The sequence below is a fragment of the Taurulus bubalis genome, assembly GCF_910589615.1.
Source record: "Taurulus bubalis genome assembly, chromosome: 3".
Taxonomy (NCBI): domain Eukaryota; kingdom Metazoa; phylum Chordata; class Actinopteri; order Perciformes; family Cottidae; genus Taurulus; species Taurulus bubalis.
Genome location: NC_136591.1, coordinates 24,445,232 through 24,466,125, shown reverse-complemented (window position 1 = coordinate 24,466,125; position 20,894 = coordinate 24,445,232). Strand labels below are relative to the sequence as shown.

Below are 20,894 nucleotides of genomic sequence, written 5' to 3'. Positions count from 1 at the left end.
TAGCTCATTTAATCAAGCATCACAAAACCCTGATTTACAAGCCCCTTCCTCAATTTAGTCAGGCCCAGAAATGAGGAACTGTCAATTGAAATTGGGAATTAATAGCTGTTGAGAAAAACAGCTCACACAGCATTTATTTTTGCAACTGATCGTTGCATCAAAAACCTAACGATTGTATTGTCAGGTCGCAATTTGCAGTTTACTTTGAGATGATTGCTCCCTGTGTTGGTAATGCTGTTGCAGCAGAAGCACATCAAGGTCAGCACATGACCGGCTGCTGCAAATGTAAAGTGCAAAGGGCAGGAGGTGGAGATGGGAGGTAAACCAAACAAAGCAACATGAGTGCTCGCTTTGCTATCATAATGCTGAGGGGCATTTTGAAGAATTTAAATATTTAAAGTGGTGGCCCTGCATTTAGTATTGCACAAAAAAAGGTGTTCAAAAGTGAAGCTGCAGATGTGGGATGTCCCAGGTATGAGTCAAGCTCTAAAAATGATGGATCCTACATTACCCATAATGCCCTTCCTGGTGATAAGTTAACTAAACTTGATGTGAAAAATTGGTGGTATCCCAATATTCTGAACCTGCACTTGTTTTTAACAATATAGAGATTAATGTGTGCTATTCAACAGTTTTGTATTAAAACCGTCAAGTTTAACATTTATTTTAGTTCATGCTACTCTACAATACAAAGCTTTAAAGGCACTTAATGAGCTTCTTAGTTTCAGCAATGTGGTTCAGTCTTTATGCTAAAATAAGCTGCGAAGCAAAGAGACTCCGGGCTTCATAATTAGCATGCAGTAGTTTGGGAGCAGTAACTTACCATATTTCCCATATTTCAGATCCGAGAAATAGTATAACAGATTTCATACCGTGAAATAATGAGTGGTAGTATTTTGCACTCTTTCTGTACACATATAGATATATGTTAATAGTGCATTTTAGTAGAGCTTGTGTGCAGATTTTGTAAACGTTGGACAGTTGTTGATTTTATTTAAATTTATATCCACACCATTTGAAGACTCTGTGAGGGTGGTCAACGGAAGCAACCGGTGTAATGGCAGAGTGGAAGTCTACAATGATGGCAACTGGAAAAAAGTGTGCAACAACAACTGGAGCAAGAAAGATGCTGACGTGGTATGCCGAGAGATCAACTGCAGCCCTCCTATCACTCAGGCTAATATACCATATTTTGGAGAGGGACATGAACTTGGTAGGATCAACTCCAACTGTTTTGGAAATGAGAGCTCCATCTCGCAGTGCACGCTTCAGGAACACAAGGAGAGATGTGTTGATGCCACTGTTGTCTGTAGAAGTAAGTCATCCATCTGTCAAGATGACATCAGTAATTTTGTGTTGAACTGTAAGTAGCTAGATCTGCTGCTTTGGATGGCTTTTAAATAAACATGCCCTTGACTTTTTTTCTTTCTTTTCCACCTGACAGACTCTCGACCAATTCGGCTGATGAACGGGACTAGTCGGTGCTCTGGCCGACTGGAAATCTATCATGATGGACAGTGGGGAACGATTTGTGACGACAGATGGGGGATGCAGGAAGGAACTGTTGTATGTCAAGAGCTGAACTGTGGGAGTGCCCTCTCGGTCAAGTACAATGCCCACTTTGGCAGAGGTCACGGTCAGGTTTGGTTGGACGACGTTGAGTGCACCGGTCACGAGAAGTCCCTCGGCGACTGCCCACACCGAGGTTTTGGAGAACATGACTGTGACCACAATGAAGATGCCAGTGTTATATGCTCAGGTAACACATATTATACTGTCTAGTGAATATTGAAATGGAAATCCAAGAGGCATTCCCATATGGGCATTTGTGTGCAATGACGATGCATGCACAGCTATTTGTAGAGAATATTGATCTCAATATATTGATATATACATATATATATATATATATATATATATATATATATATATATATATATATATATATATATATATATATTGATTTCATGCATGTCTGCTATATATGTACCTGCTGTATCTGCAGTTCACGCCCTGCTAATATTTACTGAGGAATTTTCTTCAACAGTACTTTCAAATTTCTACTAGAAAACTAGGAAATTAGAAAATCCTCCCCATCATCTTTTGCTGTTATTGTTTTTGTAGTACTTTGGTACAGTATGACAGATTCAGAAGCAGTTACAGTCTGTTATCTTTACCACAAATTCGATCATGCGAACATTTTGTATTTCATTGCTGAAATGTTATCATTTTACATTTTTACATTTTTTATTCTGCTTTCCAGAATCAGTCAGATTGGTCAATGGAACTGACCGCTGCTCTGGCAGAGTGGAGGTCTACCATGACGGCCAATGGGGCAAAATGTGTAACAACTGGGGCAATGAAGAGGCTACAGTGGTGTGTCAGGAACTCAGTTGTGGATTACCAAAGAAATCCGAAGAAATATTCCATTTTGGTGACAGCGCACTGAGAGGGTACACAAGTAGATGCTCTGGCAATGTGAGCTCCATCTCCCAATGTGCACTTCAAGAATACACAGGGAAATGTATAGGGGCTTCTCTTTCATGTGCAGGTAAGAAAAAATAGCCGCATTCAACTATAATAGCAAAATACATGTGGTTAAAAACAAGGTTGGTGCATTAAATCTTCTTATTTATTTAAAAAATGTCTTCCCTGAGTACATTTGAAAGTCCAGTTAAATCCTAATAGTTCATCATTTTAATTGAACTTACGAATACCTATAACATGAGTGGATCTGTTCTCAGGTAATCCACCGCTAAAGCTTGTCAATGGCACTGACCGATGCTCTGGTAGAGTGGAGGTTTTGTATGACAGCCAGTGGGGTACAGTGTGTGATGATGAGTGGGGCATCCAAGATGCTCAGGTGGTGTGCAGAGCCATGGACTGTGGAACAGCTCAGACAGCCAAAACCAATGCCTTCTTTGGTCAAGGCGAAGGGGAGATCTGGCTGGATGACGTAGGCTGCTTCGGTAATGAGACGTCCCTCCTTCATTGTCGACATCCCAGCCTCGGAGAAAATAACTGTGGCCATGGTGAAGATGCTGGTGTGGTGTGCTCAGGTATCATCTTACTTATTACTCTGTTATTAGCACTTTTAACATTATTTCACACAGTCTTTTTATACTTACAACTGTCTCCCCTAATGCCTCAAATTATTTTTTAGCTTAATATTGTCAAGAATTAAACTGTTTTATAAGAGTTATTTCTTTTTGAGTATAACAATCAGAATATACATTTGAATTACCCAGGTATTGCTTTCAACTAGTGGCTGATTCTATCCCCTTTGCTTTCCAGCTAACATTAGACTGATTAACGGAACCGACCAGTGCTCAGGCAGGGTGGAGTTCTACCATGGTGGACAGTGGGCATCAGCATCTGATGTTAACTGGGGAATGAATGAAGCTGCAGTAGTGTGCAGAGAGATGAACTGTGGAGATCCCGTCAAGTTAGCAGGATCATACGGTCAAGGCGAAACAAGTAGATGGTATAGGATCAGTTGCAGCGGTAGAGAGAGCTCTCTCACACAGTGCACGCTGGCAGAACATGTCAGGACCGGCCAGGCTCACACTACAGAGGCATCTGTCAAATGTTCAGGTGAGACTCGAAGTTGAATTTCAATTTTAATTCTCCTCACTTATTGTGAAAGGAGATATAAACTGCAATCATACAGCATTTAATAAAAATAAAATTTGGCTCAACCAAATAGGTAATGTCAATTATGACCAAAAAAGTACACGCATAGACATAACTTTGATCTTTACATTCATATAACTATCTTTTTAAGGTAATGTGAAGTTGTCCGATGGGCTCCATCGTTGTGTTGGAAGAGTGGAGTTCTTTGACAAAGGCCGGTGGGGCACCGTGTGTAGTGAATCCTGGGATGTAAATGACGCAAATGTGGTGTGCAGACAGATGGACTGCGGGAATACTCATAAGATTACCACCACTGCCGACTATGGCCATGGCACAGGACAGACCTGGCTCAATCAAATTGGATGCAATGGAATGGAGTCAACACTGAGTCAGTGCACTCAAACTCCATTTAGAGACAAAACTTGCAACACCACCTCAATTGCTGGTGTCGTCTGCACGGGTAAGAAACAACATTGTCAATTCTCTCCTATTTGTATTATTTTATGTATGTTTTTTTCACTTAGTTTTGCAAAACTTGTTTCTACATACTGTGTTGCCGCTTTCAATCTCTCACCCACATTGCTTGATTGAAAAAAGAAAAAAGAATCCAGTTTTTGACATATTTTCTGGTCTTCCTCCAAAAATTTGAAAATATGTTTAGTTTAGTACAGTTTTCTTGCTTTCATGTCACCTAAATACATCTATGTTGTTAAAGGTATTCTTCACTAGTGTTCTTATTTGATTATTATTTATCTGCCATTTCTTTGACAATATTAAAATTTGAAATGTATAATCATTTGAGATAACTTGACTTTACAGGAAGTTTGGAGGTCCGCTTGGTAGATGGTAAAGACGAGTGCGCTGGCAGAGTAGAGGTTCGTCATGGCGACGTGTGGCAAACGGTGTGTGACACAGACTGGACCATGAGTAAAGCTCAGGTGGTGTGTGATAAGCTGGAATGTGGAAAGGCAATGAACGCTCCCGGCGGTGCCCATTTCGGCCAAGGCAATGGATCAGTAGTCGAAGCTAGCAATCCATGTTTTGACAACTTGACATCTCTTCAGCAATGCTCACTCAGAGGTTTCAGAGAAGCCAGGTGTGGGCACGATCATGATGCTGGTGCTCTCTGTGGAGGTACAGCCATTTAAATGATCTGTTCAAAATGATCACACATAGATACAATTATCAGCATGTGTTTCACAAATGTATTTTGTTTTCACATACCGAGTAAAAACAGTGTGTGAGTTGAAAAATGTACGGCCTTAAAGATGTTGTGACATTTCAAGGAATACACTCATTTTCTTTGATGAGAAGATTGATAAAACTCTCATTTCTCTATTGCAAATAAACAGCTGGAGCCCGCAGCTGGTTGGCTTAGCTTAGCATAAAAAAAATTGCAAGAAAATTGTGGAACAGCTACCCTTTGTGAATTATAAATTTTATATAATATCCGTTTCCATTCTTCATGCTAAGCTAAGCTAACCGGTCGCCGGCTCTAGTTGCATTTATTGTAACTAACATTCAACACGATAATATAATTTATCAAAGTATTGCTTTAATGTGTCATTTGCATGACAAAGATGACATACGTAGATAGTACATCAAGTCATACTTCACATCATTATGTTTCTGTAAATTAAACCTTTCCCCTTTATGGTGTCGAAATTAACTTTTTTTAGATGATGGTGGGACAAGCAGTACTTTCAAAATACATTGCATTCACTTTGTGTGTTAGAATTAATGTGTATTGTTGCACACATTTGCAATTTAAGTACACTTTTACCCTTTTTTCATATGCAGCTCAGATTCGGTTGGCCGGCGGCTCAGGTCAATGCTCTGGTAGAGTGGAGGTCCTCTATAAAGGCCAGTGGGGAACTGTGTGTGATGATGAATGGGAACTGACCAATGCCGACGTGGTATGTCGACAGCTTGGTTGTGGTCATGCAATTTCTGCTCCTACAAGTGCCCACTTTGGCAGAGGCACTGGTCCAATATGGCTGGATAATGTGGAGTGTGCAGGCGACGAGGCCGCTCTCACACGTTGTAAGCATCCCGGTTTTGGAGCAAATAACTGCGGGCATGGTGAAGATGCTGGCACTATCTGTTTAGGTAAGAAACCTGGCTCATTTTTAATCAGTTAGTGAAGTCATTACCTCCCAACAGGTATTAGATGAAGCTGCGTTAGCTGTTGTGACAAAACTAACTACAACTTATTATCTGTTACAGGTTCTCTCCAGAAGCCCCAAATCACTTTGAGTCCTGCTCCAGCGGTAAACTGGGGGGATAGAGTTGAGATCACGTGCACTGTAGTAACAGAACAATTGGGTGGGACATTCGTTCTGAAAAGGAGCCAAGACTCATTTAAAATGGAAAAATACTCTGAGAACGAAGCAGCAACCTTTACATTCCCCAAAGTGGACTTCAACAAAACGGGGTCATACTTCTGTGAATATCAAAAGAAATTGCCCAATCAAGTCATCTTTTATCCTCAAGGATTTACTGCAGATCTCTCCATCACAGGTCAGTAATTGTCTGTTTTGTTTGTGCAGTTGAACATATTTGTTGGAAGTTTGACTGTAACATGTTTATGTTGTAAATACGTTTGTAAAACTCTTCTACTCTGCAGTGAAACTGGAGAAGCCCAGCCTCTCCCTGACATCTCCTCATGCAATGGTGATCTACAGCCCCGAGAAAATAGCGGTCACCCAAGGCAGCAGCTTCTCCATCACTTGCTCTATTCATTCCACATATCCTGAAGGTGTATTCTATCTGACAGAGTCTAAATTGAACACCACTCAAGCGATGCCAGCGTTTGGCCACTCGATCTTCTACTTGGCATACTTTGAATTCCCAGCGATAGATTATAATAGCCAAGGAGAGTATTCCTGTGTCTACGGTGTTAACATCTCCTCAAAGTCCTTCTGCTCTGTTCCCTCCAGGTCACTCCAAGTAACTGTCGTCGGTAAGATCCAAAGAGCCCTAGAGAGTTTATTTGTCTTATTATAGCTACTTTTCCCTATCACTAACTCTTCTACTTGATCTTTTAACCACTGCAGCAACATCATCCTCAGTCGCCTTAGGAGTGGTGGGTGGGCTAGTGGTGCTGCTACTTGTGCTGGTTATCGGTTACCTAGTCTGGAGAAAGAGACAGTGGGGTGCTGGTAAGTGGCAGCAATACACACTTTCATATTACAAAATGCCCCCAATGCCCCCTTTGTCTTACTGTCAAGTGCCCCAAGTAATATATTGATTTAACAATGTTAACCATTGCAATTATAATATGAACATTGCAGCTTCTAGTGACAAACTGATAGTGATTATCACTCGACTCCAGCTCAGAGAATCTTTCATCTCTCAGCACATTGAGTTGGTTGTATCTCCTGCGACTCGCAGTTGTAATGCGTCACTGTTGGGTTTACATCTTCTTTCCACTGACCCCCAAGAAGTTCAAGAACGAAAAAAAAGACAATATGTAACCAACACAGAATGATGATATGACCTGTTCACCACCAATTGGCAGAAGATTAATGTTAGTACCTGAATACCTGAATACAAAATGAATGCCGATATAGCTTTGGAGGGCGTCAACGGTGTGTTTACAGCATGTTGTGCTGCCCCCAAGTGGCCTAAACATATCTGATAATGCAGGTCTAAAGACTCATACTCCATGGTCCAGAGACCGAGTTGATCTGGATTCCTCCCGTATTTGATTCAGTTCAAAACTTTGAACTTTTTAACTTTCTTCAGGTACCCTGGTTCAGTTTAGTAACAGACTTGGAGGAGCAATAAAGCAAGAAGATATGGAAGAGAAGAAAAATGGAAGACTTGATGGAAGGTACTAAAAAAAACATAGCTGATGTTGTTTACTAAGATACACACTTTTATTTTAGATCAAGCAACTTGAAAGACATCCTTCTGATTTAAATTGCCCCCCTCCTTCTCTCCCTCAGGGGCCAAAATACCCAAGTGAATGATCAGGCACACAGCCGCGGCCTGGAAGACCACAATGCTGATGCTGACAACTCAGTCGAGGATGTCCCTGAAGACCTGGCTGGGAGAGTGTGTTACGAGCTTGAGCCACTCGTTCTCTCGTGATAACCAAGTGCCTCAAGGAACCAATAACCTATGTCATGCGGCTTCACTAAATGTAAAGAGTAACATAGTACCTTGAAAAACAGGTTTTTATGACTCTCTCTCTGGCTGAAAGTCTTATGTCTGTTGCACCAGAAACGCCACCCAACAGTGATGTCTCGGTTTATCAACACACCCTGTCGTACACTTCTACACCACTGCAGAAAAGAGAGAAGGGAGGTGAAATTGTGATTTGGAATAACATACATGACGCTGGTTTAAACGGGCAACACTTATTTTCATACTTATTCCTGAAGTGATTTTTGTTTTTCTGCGAGATTCTGCCAATCACAAAGTTAAGGTTCACTGTCCTGTGGGAAGATGCTGACTACATTGTCTTTGTATTGCGTGACAATTTGCTTTTTTTGGTGTCTGTGATATGATCAATACATTTTATTTCTTACAAACGTTGCACCTTTTCATTTAGCTTTTCATTCTGGCTTTTGATTGATTACACCGTGCAGATTATGGAGAACATGGGATTCAATTTGACCAAAACAGCAGTCAAGATACAATAATACAGAAAGAAATCCCCAACTTGAATAAATCCTTTACATTACATTTCATTTAGCTGACGCTTTTATCCAAAGCGACTTACAATAAGTGCAATTCCACCATGAGTTACAAACTCAGAACAACAAGAATCAAGAAAGAAAAATTTCAATAAAGTTAAACTACAAAGTGCTATCAGTAAGTGCCATCTAAGTGCTACTAAAGTGCTACTACGGCGCTACCTTCCTTATTCAAGGTGTAGTCGAAAAAGATGTATTTTTAGTTTGCGACGGAAAATGTAGAGACTTTCTGCTGTCCTGATGTCAATGGGGAATTCACCATTGAGGAGCTAGGACAGCAAACAGTCGTGACTTTGTTGAGTGTTTAGCTCGCAGAATCAGAATCATGAGTAATTATCTTAACACAATATTCACAGTGTCAAAGCAGCAAAAATGTAATTCAGCCATCATACATTTGATCATTCACATCTGTGCTTTTACTGTCTACATATCCTCCATGAAAAAGTCCTGTGTTGTGGTGTAAAAGGTACCTCTTAGGTGGAGTTGAAGTACAAAGTAGCCTAAACTGGAAATACTTAATTCATCAAGTATCTCAAAATGTGCTTATGTACAGTACTTGAGGAAATGTAATTAGTTACTTTCCACCCCAAGTGGTACTGTGTGTGTGTGTGTGTGTGTGTGTGTGTGTGTGTGTGTGTGTGTGTGTGTGTGTCTGTGTGTGTGTGTGTCTGTGTGCGTGTGTGTGTCTGTTTTTTTTTGCTTTTACAATTAACATATGCAGGCTAAACAACTGAAATGGCATGTCACACAAGTGGGTGTGTCCATGCAAGCAGGTAAGTCTTGTCCAAACCTGCTCACCTTGTCTGCCGTTGCATCAAGCCAGCTCCACATACCTGCATAGGACACTGGAACAGGCAGGAACGTCTTGCATTTCTCTCTATCTGTCTCTGGATCAAGTTGTTTTCCTTAAAATAGCAGAAATGTCGATCAAAGTGTTTTATTCCAGCGTGAGCGGTTCCCTAGAGGTACAGTATGCAATCTTATTTCATTATTTTACTTGTTTTATTATATTGCTAGTACATTGGCATATTCGTAACATTTGACAAAAGGCATGTTGAATTTAGTATATCATACTTCACAAGTACAGTTTGTTTCTGTAGACAAACTGTTCAATGTTAACGGTATATGTAACTCCAGATGAAGAAAGCGCAGCAAAAAATCTTCGATGTCCTGACCAGCAAGAAGATCAACTACGAAGCAGTAGACATTACTCAAGAGGTTAAAAGCAAAGACTTAATGAGGGAGTTGGCAGGGAACCTGACTGCACTGCCCCCTCAGATATGCAATGGAAACAACTACTGTGGGGTAAGTCTCACGCGATAACCTAAATGTACAATACGGTGTATTGACAATAACACTTTCTCAAAAGTAGTGGAATGTTAATAACATGTTAATCATTTACAAACTTGCTGCATTTGGAAAGAGGAAGAAAAAAACTTTGGTTGTCTAGGGAGTAGACACAGGAATTAAATAAATATTTACAGTATGGTTTATGCACACACACACACACACACACACACACACACACACACACACACACTTCTGAGTAATTTCATCATTCCATTAAGATTCGTTGTGACACATTGCAAAAATATATATTAAAGGTAGGGTTGGTAATCTCACTAAGAGTGTGCTAAATTCAAAATAAAAAAATCATCCAACCGAAAAACCCAGCCCAGTGTTGCCAACTCTTTAACGATGAAAGCAGCTCGCAGCACCAGCTCCAGAAGTTGTGCAAGTGCGCAACACTGGCAGCCCGTCCCTTCAGGCCTCCCTCAAAAGCCTTTCACCCATAATAATCATTATGAACATAAACATATATCATAATGATCCGAAACTACATGCTTTTGTTTGTACTCACAAATGTGTTTCTTTTTCAGAGAATTTTATTTATTTATTGCTGTCAGGATGTAGTTATAAATTTCATAAAAAATATCAAAACTGTTTTTGAAAGAAGATTACCAACCCTACCATATATAGTTATGATTATTCCCTCATACATGATAACTTTTAGTTACATTTAGTGAGAGGATTATATAACCTGTACGGCATACGCTCTACAGTATAATGATTAATACATGTATTAAGATGTGTTGGAAAAATGTGTATGAGTATGTCTCTCTGTATCCCCCTCAGCCCCAAAATCATTGACCCTTCTTTCTTTCTTTCTTTCTTTCTTTCTTTCTTTCTTTCTTTCCTTCTTTTAGGACTACAAAGCATTTGAAAATGCAATTGAGGAAGAAACATTAGAGTGTTTTCTCAAGCTCTAAAAGGAATAGGGACCAGCAATGAGACAACAATACAATACATCTATCTACCATATAAACATGTTTGTTTCCTTTCATTTTATTCAGTCATATTTGATGGATGATGCCCAAATTCAGGAAATGTATTTGTCTTACAGTGAAGTGGAAGGGCTTTCCTTCTTTTGTTGTACATCTGCACAGTTTGTATGACTGAAATAAAATAATCTGAAATAAAACGCTGCCTGATGTACTCAGTCTTATTTCTGCAAAAGTCGTGCACATTTTCCAGAGCTGAGATCACAGTTACTATATAATCTGGCTTCATGGAAGTATCGTACACATAATGGCCAGGTAACGATTCATATTGTGGTCAGCCAGGGTTCTTCTCTTAGAAGACCGCAACAATTTAAAGTGTTTAATTCAACTGTTTTTTTAAATTAACGAATCAGAAGCACAGCAACATATAGTTGCTCTTATCTGAAAGTGTCACCAAACCATAAACAACCACATTTAAAGGTCCAACTCAGTTGCCCCTAATAGTGACCGAAGTAACCACAAAGTACTTGTATGTGTGAACTAACAAAATGCTAACCTCAGAGGTAATATTGCAGTAAACAGAGAATGTAAGGTCCATTAATTTATTATACCTTGCTGGACTTTCACACACCTACTGCCGGGGCGGCGGGGCCCCACGATATTGAGAAAATACTTAGCAAACTTTGACTAAAATTCACTTTGTATGTTAGACAGGAGAGAAACGTTTTTTCAACTCTTCCGTATGTTTCTACATGTTGGAGAAGTGACAATAAAACTGACTTTTGACTTTTAAACTTACTGTAAATATTTTTGAAAGCCCTCTTGCAATACTTTATATAAAACACAGTGTATTAACTCTTTGACATCATTTAAATAATAGTTTAAAAATGTACATTAATGGAATGAAAAAGTTAATACTAGTAGTCTTTTCAAGGACTCTGGAATATTGGAGAGTATCCTAGTTTTCTCAGTCGTAAAATAAAATAAGAATAAATAACATTTCCTCATATTGAGTATTGTTTTATATTATCATAATTTTTCTCTTATATTGCATACTTTGTATGTATGTATTAATTGTGTTATTTCATAATGTTTTATCTATTTGTTTTGAGTTGAGCATTGAAACTCCAACAGGCAGCGCGTTGGACGCCATTGCACATACGGGGCCTCCTGGTCCACTTAAAGCAATGTCGCGAGGATATGACGTCCTCTTTTACCGCTACCCAAGAGGAGGATAGGGTACGTTTCTTCCACTACCGGCACAATCTAAACGATTAATCGAACATCTCAATATATACATTCATCACAGTGAGCTGTATGTGATGTTTAACGACTCTTCTTTCATTTCTGTTCTTTATTGCAGATCTTTAAGTCCACCATCCATCGATAATCAACTATGGCCGAGGAAGGGTGAGCGTGACTCTTTTATTCTGGTGCTAACGTTAAACCCGCAAAGCCGGATTTCTAACTATTAAAACAGCGCTGACTTTATATGGATGTGGTGCTGTATTTGTAAAGCGTTTCGGTAAACTTTACTTGGTTCCGACAATGATCGTGTGGTGATTTAGGGTTCGGTGTAGCCTCATTTGCTAAAGCTAACCGACTAGCTCCGCAGAGTTGCATGTTGTGGTGGGTGACACTTAATAGCTCCGCGTGTCACGTTATTAAAGTACAGACGTTATAGCACACACTGTAGGAATGGTTCATACTTGTGGGGAAGTGTAGCGTTCATGTGCTTGCGCTGCTCTTGCGAAGTCAAGTCATTTCACTACGTGGGGAAAGTCAGTTGTACTAACGTTACATTGTACCCAAACTGATTCCCACTGAGCAAAACGGCTGAAGGAGCTCAACGCACTTCAATGTAATGGCATACGTCATAATTAATCAACACATGTGGTTTTGCTTACACACAGCTTCAAGAAATGCACTTTGCAGGTAATACCAAAACGCAGCATTTTACTAAATTAAATGTTTAAGTGGGGGTTTCTCCACGCAGAATGTCTCAAGAATACTGAGAATCACTTCACACCACAAAAGTAAAAGACAAAACTCAAGTCTCGGTTGATTTAAAAAATGGGTAGTCTATATTTCTTCCTCCAAGAAGCAATCTATTCTAAAATGTATGATTTGGAAGCACCAGGTAACGTGTCTGTCAGTCATTTTATGTAGAAGATACTAGCTTCACCTAAATGTAAACAATTAAGGGTCAGTTGCACTGAAGCATAACACTTCCGTTTAGGTGAGCTCTCTGGCACTTGAATGATGACTTTATTTTCTTTTGTCGGATACCCCTTCTCTCTACAATGAGTGAGAGCCCCTCTCTGACAATGCTGGAAGCTCTACTGGATTCTGCTTATTTGCCCTGCACAGCTTGGTAAAATGTTAACCTCCCCATGTCCACCTTTTTTGATAGCGTCGCCGCTGGAGGTGTGATGGATGTCAACACGGCTCTCCCTGAAGTGCTCAAGACCGCACTAATTCACGATGGCCTTGCCCGTGGTATCCGTGAGGCTGCCAAGGCCCTGGACAAGTACGTTCATTTATTTGTCCTTAATAAGTGTATCACTGATAATGGCATGGCTACCTCTACTAAATGCGTGTGTGGAATTCTGCCATTGCTACCCAATTTCAAATTTTTGAGATTCGCAAATGGTTCAAGCCCTGACTGAAATGATTCTGTGTCTTCCAGGCGTCAAGCCCATCTCTGCGCCCTTGCAGGCAACTGTGATGAGCCCACATACGTCAAGCTGGTGGAAGCCCTCTGTGCTGAGCATCAGATCAACCTGATAAAGGTAATGAGCTTGCTCCCCCACACCAAATTCACATGTTAAAATGGAAGTCACACGGTCTACATTTCAGTGCTTAGTTACCCTGTCTATCTAGCATGACATGCGTTAAATAATTGATGTGTTAACTTCTATTCAGGTTGACGACAACAAGAAGCTCGGCGAGTGGGTCGGTCTGTGCAAGATTGACCGCGAGGGCAAACCCCGCAAGATTGTGGGCTGTAGCTGTGTCGTGGTCAAGGTAAATTATGCTTTGTTTAAATGGGACTTTATATTTGTTTGCATTAAAACCCAATAAAATTGACATAACTTCGTACATATTGCTGTTGAGTAGATGCACTAAGACTATGAGATCTGCCAGTCAAGTGCAGGTGCTGTGCCTTGTGCCATGCAGCTGTTGTTGATTATAACGCTTGGCTAAATAACTGCCAGGGTACGAGCCCCGTCGTCTACCTGTGATGTCTGGGGTCCCTAAAGAATGGCTACAAATAGTGACATATCATCCTTGTAATTCATCTTTCAAACTGCTGTGTGGGCTATATTTGTCCAAATCTATAACTCCCACCATCACCACCTAAATGTGAAGTGGTGATGTCAAGTTTTGCTCAACTTGGTGTCATTTGAAAAGTCGTGTTTTTTCGGCCGGATATTTGACTCCTTCACTCCAGTGAAAAAAACTTTTGGAAGTTACTATAAACAAATCTTTGGCCTGTCTGCTGGCATTTTGCTTGACCTACAGTGACACAGATGTGAAACAGTTTAACTGGCCAGTAATGCCACCAGGGCTGTAATTTGCTGCTTCGTCGAGTCTACCCTGCTCATCTCAAAATGTATTTTTCTGTCAACAGGACTATGGCAAGGAGTCTCAAGCAAAGGATGTGATTGAGGAATACTTCAAAGGCAAGAAATAAAATGTCAATAAAAAGTGGAAAATAGTAGCAGTTGTCTAAAGTGTTCCCTTTTTCCCCTTTTGGATATTTAATTGACCACCAGTGGCTTTGTTAAGATATGTAACTATTTCAGCGTACTTACTGAATTTAATGTGTAGACTGCACAGTTCAAGGAGGTCAACAGCAAGAACAAGTGTCATAATTGATTTTAACACTATTTGTAGGGTGTTTATGATTTTACAAAACTATGAAAAGTTGTCTTGTTCCAATTTATCAAATGTGTGCTTGACAAGAGGCCAGGCATTTAGAATATACAGCACTAGAAAAAATTAAGACAAATTGAAAATGCATTTTATTCTATAAACTACTGACCACATTTTCCCAAATTTCAAATAGTCATGTAGAGCAGCGGTCCCCAACTCCCGGTACCGGGCCGCAGAGAAAGATTAAAAAAAAAAAAAGACCGGATATATCTGTCTGTGCGTAGCCTCAAACGTAACCTCTTGACACATGTCAAGAGGTTACGTTACCCCATAAATTAAAGTTAAAAGTCCTTTTCAACTCTGTCTTCTGGATTAAAATCAAGGCAGAGTATCCTCACATCGCCAAAAAAGCTCTGAAACCCTGCCTCCATTTCAACATCCTGTCTTTGTGAAGCGGGTTTTAATGAAGTTACAGAGTGCACATAAAGGTTTAAGTTACGGAGTAGAGTCAGTAGACTGGACATAAACACACGTCTGTCTTTTTCTCCCGTCACCCCGAGACGGGACCGGCATGTAGCAGAGAAACAAGCTCAGGGCTCTCACTAATTCGGCGTAATGGTGAGTTGTGTCTTTATGCACTTTATAATTGTCTTTATGCAGGTCGTATCATTTACGTAATTTTTCGGCCACACCGTGAAGGCCGGTCCGTGAAAATATTGTCTGACACAAAACCGGTCCGTGGCTCAAATAAGGTTGGGAACCGCTGACGTAGAGCATTTATTTGCGAAACATGACAACTGATCAAAGGGACATCATATTGGTGTGGGGGACTTCATACCTGGAGGCAGCTGGTGGAACAGCGGCTGCTCTGAGTAAATCTGGAATTAGCCAGAGATCTACACGGCTATTGATGGCAAACTTGCTGTGGAAGATGAACTTTTAAACTTCCTTGTCATCAAAATGAAAACTGAGTCATGACGCCATTATTTTATTAGTTGTGGACTACTTCCGGTTGGATTGAGAGGTAAAAAAGTTATTTTATAACTCTGCTCCAGTCAACGCTTTGTGGCACACAAAGACGTAAATAATGTAAAGAGTTGTTTGAAACTCCTAAATGAGGCGGGTGAGAATATCCCTCACTTTGTCTCATTGCATAGACAAATTTCCGCCTGACTTTCAGCTCCCTTGATGTTTCTTGCCTGCTTGGGAAAACATTTGCATCTGAGCACAAATGTCCTCCATGAAATGTCTGCGAGGGTCTCCGTATGGAAGGTGTAACTGGTGCCTGGAGCCTCGGTCCTGGAGCAACCTGATCTAAGCAGAGGGATAACGAGGAGGCACCAAGCCACAGCTTTGGCCAGAAGGAACTTGTGTACGGCGTTTCTATGAAGCCCGCAAGGCTGCGGCTGTGTGGTCATGGGATGTAAACACACCTGTTGAAAGGTACATGCTTAAGGTTGGGACATCTGCTGCCATCCAGATATGATTGTGAAACAGTATTAGAGTTGTGTCCTATAATTCGCATGGCTTGCGCCTTGGTCAGTCCGCCGATGATGATAACCATGAACAACACTCTAAAGTAGATTGGTCAAAGCTTTTTGTCAATGAAAATCTCACTCGAACATAATATTAGTAATCATAACATAATTTGACCGTTATTAGAGTATGCCTGTTGTGCAGTGCTAAGTGATGATGACAATGTGCAGCGACAGTGTTGCATGTGTACAGAAGATGTTAAAACTGCTCTCTTTAGAGCCTACTGTACTCCTCTCTATACAGCACACATCTGGTGCAGTTATGGTAAAGCAAAAATTAAAAAGATTCAGGTGGCATTTAATGATGCTTTTAGAATCTTGCTCAAGCTTCCCAGATGGACAAGTGCAAGTCATGACTCATAATGTTCCCACTTTCCATGCTGTGTTGAGGAATTGTATATATAAAATTAAATGTTGATTAAATGACTCAGAAAATGGAATTATAAAAGTCTTAACTGAGCCAACACAGTGATACAAGGTATTCTTCTTGTTTCTGGAAATATTGGAACAAGTGTCTATGTTTTTAACCACGAGTGACTTTTTAACTGCAATGATTATACCTGCGTCCTCGTATTGTATTGTATTTTATATATTGTTGTTATATGGACCCATGAGTCTGAAATAAAAAGGAATATAATACCACTCCTGGTGCAAAAAGTTTTAAAAAAATGTTGCGGTATTTGCGAGACACTGAGGCTTGTGTGTCTCAGTCTAACCATTAGATGAAAATTGGACTCATTGAGAAGATGACCGTTCTCCAGTCCTCTATGGTCCACTTATGATCTTTTGCAAACCTCAGCCTGGCTCTTCCTTGCGTCTCTAGTTAATGACGGGCTTTTTTCTAGCTTTGCACGACTTCAGCCCTGCCCCTGGAGTTCACTTGATGTCATCCTACGGTTAAGTGACATTCCGGTGAGTGGAGAGTAGTTTTGGGGCGTCTGCCGGTCTGTAGTTTTGTTGTCCCTAAAGTCTGCTGCTTGACTTTGTTTTATGAAACACTGACTTTGAAATTTTAAGGATGGAAGCAACCTGATGCTCACTGTTTCTCTCTGCCAATAAAACCAGAATTTAACCCTTTTTTTCCCCTCACTCAACTTTTCTTTTTAACCATTTTGGCTCTTTAGTCACTTTCTTTATTCAAACTACTTTTGAGGTACTAGCACCATTTCTCCAGCTGGTCCTATTGAAAGAGGATAGTGATGACCACAGCACTGGTTGTTTTCAGGTGATAACCTAATCAGTACCCCATGAAGTAGAATCTGGTGAGTCTGCATTGGAATTGAACAGACACTGGAATGGAATGGCTGCCATACACAGAGATGGTGATTTAAAAATATTTGGTGTGGTCTCAATTTCTTCCAGAGCTGTATGCTGCACTACATAAAAAAATTAGGAAAGACAAGATGCATAGGTCATTTGGATAAGTTCTCCTTTATATCTACATACATTTTACAGACATTTCTGAATAAAGAAAAGACATTCAAACACATTAAGGCACAACACATCATGACGCACATCCTCAATTCCCCCCGCCCAAAAAATTACAAAAATTCAGAAAAAAAGACCCCAAAAAAGTTAATTCCTGTCCTTGACAAAAAAGACACCACTGCCCCTTAAGTTTATTGTAAATAATTTACACAAGTTTCTGATGCAGACTGCATTGTGTTGTGATTATTATATCACCAGGAAGAAAACATACAAAAAAAGAAAGCAGCTGTTATTCTCACACACATAATGGCTGTACAGAAAAGCCCTTGATTGAAGATAGTTCGTCCCAGGTGACCCATAACAGGCCTGATACTAGTCTGTGTGCACCAGAAAAACAAACAAACATCAAGGAGTTGCCCAGGAAATATCCTCCCAGGCCAAGAGAAGCCGTAAGAGGCTTTCAGTCAGCTATAGCTGGAAGGACCGTAGATATCGGGGGAGGGGGGTTTCACAGCGGTCTGTTCCCAGCATTGCAACCTCGGAGGGCCCGAGCTTGGTACTTGAGTCCTCGCTCAAACCCCACTGTTCTTTTCTCTACCACCTTTCACATCGTCTTTGCTTCTTAAGACCGTTCAGAGTTTTGTCAGAGACAAAAAAAATCAAAAAAAAAATCACAAAAACAGTTGCAGTGTATTGTTTGTTCTTAAATAGTTGTACAAAAGAAGGGGGCTGACCATGTCTGTGGTGACATTGTATGAGTCCATATTGCTATTATAGTTACAGGTACTCAAATTCCAGTGCTTGGTGTAGAGCCAGCAGGTCAGAGTGACTGGATATCCTCCAGAAAGGCATGTTGTGCTGTGGAGGGAACACAAACCATTAGAACCATCGGGTGTAGTTTTCACAGCTGCACACCACCACCGTAAGTCATGCAAGCTACACTACAGTAGCTTGTAGCTGCTTGCTTCGCAAAAGCACTGCAAACAAAACCCATGCAATCCCAAGGCTTAAAGGAGGAGTTCAGCATTTTGGGAAATAGACTCATCTGCTTTTGACCTGAGTTAATTTAGATGAGAGGATCTATACCGCTCATATCCGTGGCTCAATTGGGCTGCAGCCATTAGCTTAGCATCAATCCAAAAATTAAAAAAATGACACAGAGCTGCATGTAAAACACCCAATTGATTTCACACTGCTGGTTTTGTTTGAATTAAAGAATGTATAATCTATTAATTAGTGAGCTATAAAATAAGGAAATGTGAATGTTAGCTTTGGACAGGCTAGGTATTTTCCCACCTGTTTCCAGCCTTCATGCTAAGCTAGGCTAACTGGTTGCAGCATTATGTTCAAGGGAGAGTATACATTTTCTCATCTAACTGCTAAGAAAGCAAATACGCATTTTTCCCATAATGTCAAACTGTTTCTTTAACAATCCCAGCACCCAGCATAATGAATGAAACCCAAAGCTGGAGAAGAGATGGGATTTATATTCACACTTGAAGAAATATGTGCTAGTATATCACTTCTTACGTTGTCTTTGTTGTGATATAACTACTTTTCTCTCACATTTATTACAGTATCAATGAAACAGACTCCACACACCACTGGATACAATCCAGCATTATTGCTAAATGAATGAGATCGTTCAAAGCTTAATCTCTGTGTACATTTTTGCAGTCATTCTTTTTCAATGTCAAATGTGACACAAATCAAGTTGAGTCGGGAGGTGTATGACACAATTTAGCTGCAGAAGGCTCATCAATTCGGTATATTTGACTTTAAACAAAAGTAAGTGCAAAATGTACCACATTAGCCAAGCCGCAATCTCAGATCGTCACCCTGACAGTTGCAATCATAAATCCTGTCACTCACAAAATTAAAAAACAGCAGCAAGTAGAACAGAAAAAAGTAAACGACCATCACAAATTCTCTACAGCAAAGAAAGGCAGGCTTCGTCCAATCAGAGCTCACACTGTGTGGAGAAGGCGGGGTCACGGTGAGGTTGCGTGTCCATTACCTTTTTGGCCGCCTGCTCCTCTTCCACACCGTCCCCAATTACAACATACACTACTTTCCTGCCAAACCTTTGCATTATGCGCTCAAAGCAACTCTCTTTTCCTGCAAAAAAAACAAATAAACAAGGGGGGAGGAAGGAGGGTCACAAGGTCAGAGGGGTCAAAATTCAGAAGTAGTTTGTTTACCTGGCTGGCTGCATGCTCTTCATCCTTCCCATCGCCAATCACAACATATGTAATGTTAGTGCCAAAGCGGGAGACTATACGCTCAAAACAGCTCTCTTTGCCTGGAGACAAACAAATGGCTTTCACAGTTTTTTTTCTTTTTTGTTGAGATGGTAATAAAACACATGAAGATGCAAAGCTGTGGTGTGCATCAAGGGTGAAGTAAAGGAAAGGAGGCTGACAAACACACACACGCACACACACACACACACACACACACGCACGCACACACACACACACCTATAGAGCTTTCTTTGAATGTTTGCGGTATGTTGGTGTAACTAATTGAATAATAGGCGTGTGATTACAGAAAAAGAACCGTCATACCAAAGCACGGTGATCAAGTTGCTCAGGTAGAAATCACGTGGGGGTCACCAAACTTCATGAGCCAATAAGAATGATGAATGTTTAACGTTCCCTACCCTCACACCTGCGACATCTAATGGGACAATCGGAGAGATGTCAATCAAGCGCAGCCTTTAGAAAAGGTCTAATTAGGCAAATTAAGTGAAAAAACCTTTGCGCTGTCAGCGATAGTTAAGCAATTAAGAAGGAAACAAAATACTGGTCATCTTGATTTAGAAAAAAAAATACATTGTAAGCTCAAATAATTTTAATCAGAAGAGGTACAAAGTCCAAGGCTGTAGCGAAGAGGCCGCCTGTACACGTTTGCTTTACTCAAAGGTATTTATCACAAACGCAATGTCACTTTGGGATTGAAATTCCCAATTTAATGATGTGTTTTGACCTTAAAAATACCAAAATATTACTTTCACATGGCTTGATTATATTCACTGGATGTAAAAAGTTGTTATCGTTGTTATTAAACAACCGTTATCTAAATCTGTGATCAATCTTAAATTATAAAGGCATAATGTTACAAGTAAAGCCTAGTTTATGGTTCTCCGTCACGTCGACGACGTACCTACGCCGTCGACGTGACGCCGTCGTTGAGCATTCGAAGTTCTGCGTCGAGGGACCGCGTTGCTCTGCAATTAACCGCCATGCCACCAGGGGGGTGTGCCTGTGTGGCTGTGTGGTTTCAGGGGTTTTAGCCGAATTCCGGTCACAGTAAACAATGGCGACCAAGTTGGAGCGGCTGCATTTGGAGTTGGAGCTCATCAATATTGAAGAGCAAATGCTTATATTGCAAATGTTGAAGCGCAGGCGACAGAGAAGACGTTTGCGGAGGTG

The 20,894-nt window shown here is 40.5% G+C and overlaps 3 protein-coding genes across 3 annotated transcripts in view; 2 read left to right on the top strand and 1 right to left on the bottom strand.

Moving 5' to 3' along the window:
• The first annotated feature begins 9,175 nt into the window (after positions 1-9,175).
• Positions 9,176-10,823, top strand: LOC306734881 (SH3 domain-binding glutamic acid-rich-like protein 3). The gene is made up of 3 exons (XM_079216287.1): positions 9,176-9,301; positions 9,474-9,641; positions 10,544-10,823. Exons 1-3 carry the CDS (start codon positions 9,257-9,259, stop codon positions 10,604-10,606), a joined length of 276 nt encoding a protein of 91 aa, XP_079072413.1. The 5' UTR covers positions 9,176-9,256; the 3' UTR covers positions 10,607-10,823.
• A 989-nt stretch (positions 10,824-11,812) lies between these two features.
• On the top strand, positions 11,813-14,342 carry rps12 (ribosomal protein S12). The gene is made up of 6 exons (XM_079216088.1): positions 11,813-11,857; positions 11,982-12,028; positions 13,032-13,148; positions 13,308-13,410; positions 13,544-13,645; positions 14,253-14,342. The coding sequence occupies exons 2-6, from the start codon at positions 12,015-12,017 to the stop codon at positions 14,313-14,315; spliced, it is 399 nt and encodes a 132-aa protein (XP_079072214.1). The 5' UTR covers positions 11,813-11,857; positions 11,982-12,014; the 3' UTR covers positions 14,316-14,342.
• Positions 14,343-17,444: 3,102 nt separating this feature from the next.
• The window catches only part of eya4 (EYA transcriptional coactivator and phosphatase 4), a 41,387-nt gene continuing 37,937 nt past the window's right edge, over positions 17,445-20,894 (bottom strand). Inside the window, exons 19-20 of the mRNA XM_079215616.1 lie at positions 19,478-19,578; positions 17,445-18,318 (exon numbers count right to left, since the gene is read on the bottom strand). Of these exons, the coding sequence (XP_079071742.1) occupies positions 18,238-18,318; positions 19,478-19,578 (182 nt within the window). The 3' untranslated portion in view covers positions 17,445-18,237. The remainder of the gene's footprint in view (positions 18,319-19,477; positions 19,579-20,894) is intronic.

Excerpts from the sequence above, each read along its gene's own strand:
- LOC306734881 (XM_079216287.1), top strand. The coding sequence starts at position 9,257 with ATGTCGATCAAAGTGTTTTATTCCAGCGTGAGCGGTTCCCTAGAG. Across the intron at positions 9,302-9,473 it reads GCGTGAGCGGTTCCCTAGAG|ATGAAGAAAGCGCAGCAAAA; the intron begins GTACAGTATGCA and ends ATGTAACTCCAG. Across the intron at positions 9,642-10,543 it reads ATGGAAACAACTACTGTGGG|GACTACAAAGCATTTGAAAA; the intron begins GTAAGTCTCACG and ends TCCTTCTTTTAG.
- rps12 (XM_079216088.1), top strand. Across the intron at positions 13,149-13,307 it reads GCTGCCAAGGCCCTGGACAA|GCGTCAAGCCCATCTCTGCG; the intron begins GTACGTTCATTT and ends TGTGTCTTCCAG. Across the intron at positions 13,411-13,543 it reads ATCAGATCAACCTGATAAAG|GTTGACGACAACAAGAAGCT; the intron begins GTAATGAGCTTG and ends ACTTCTATTCAG.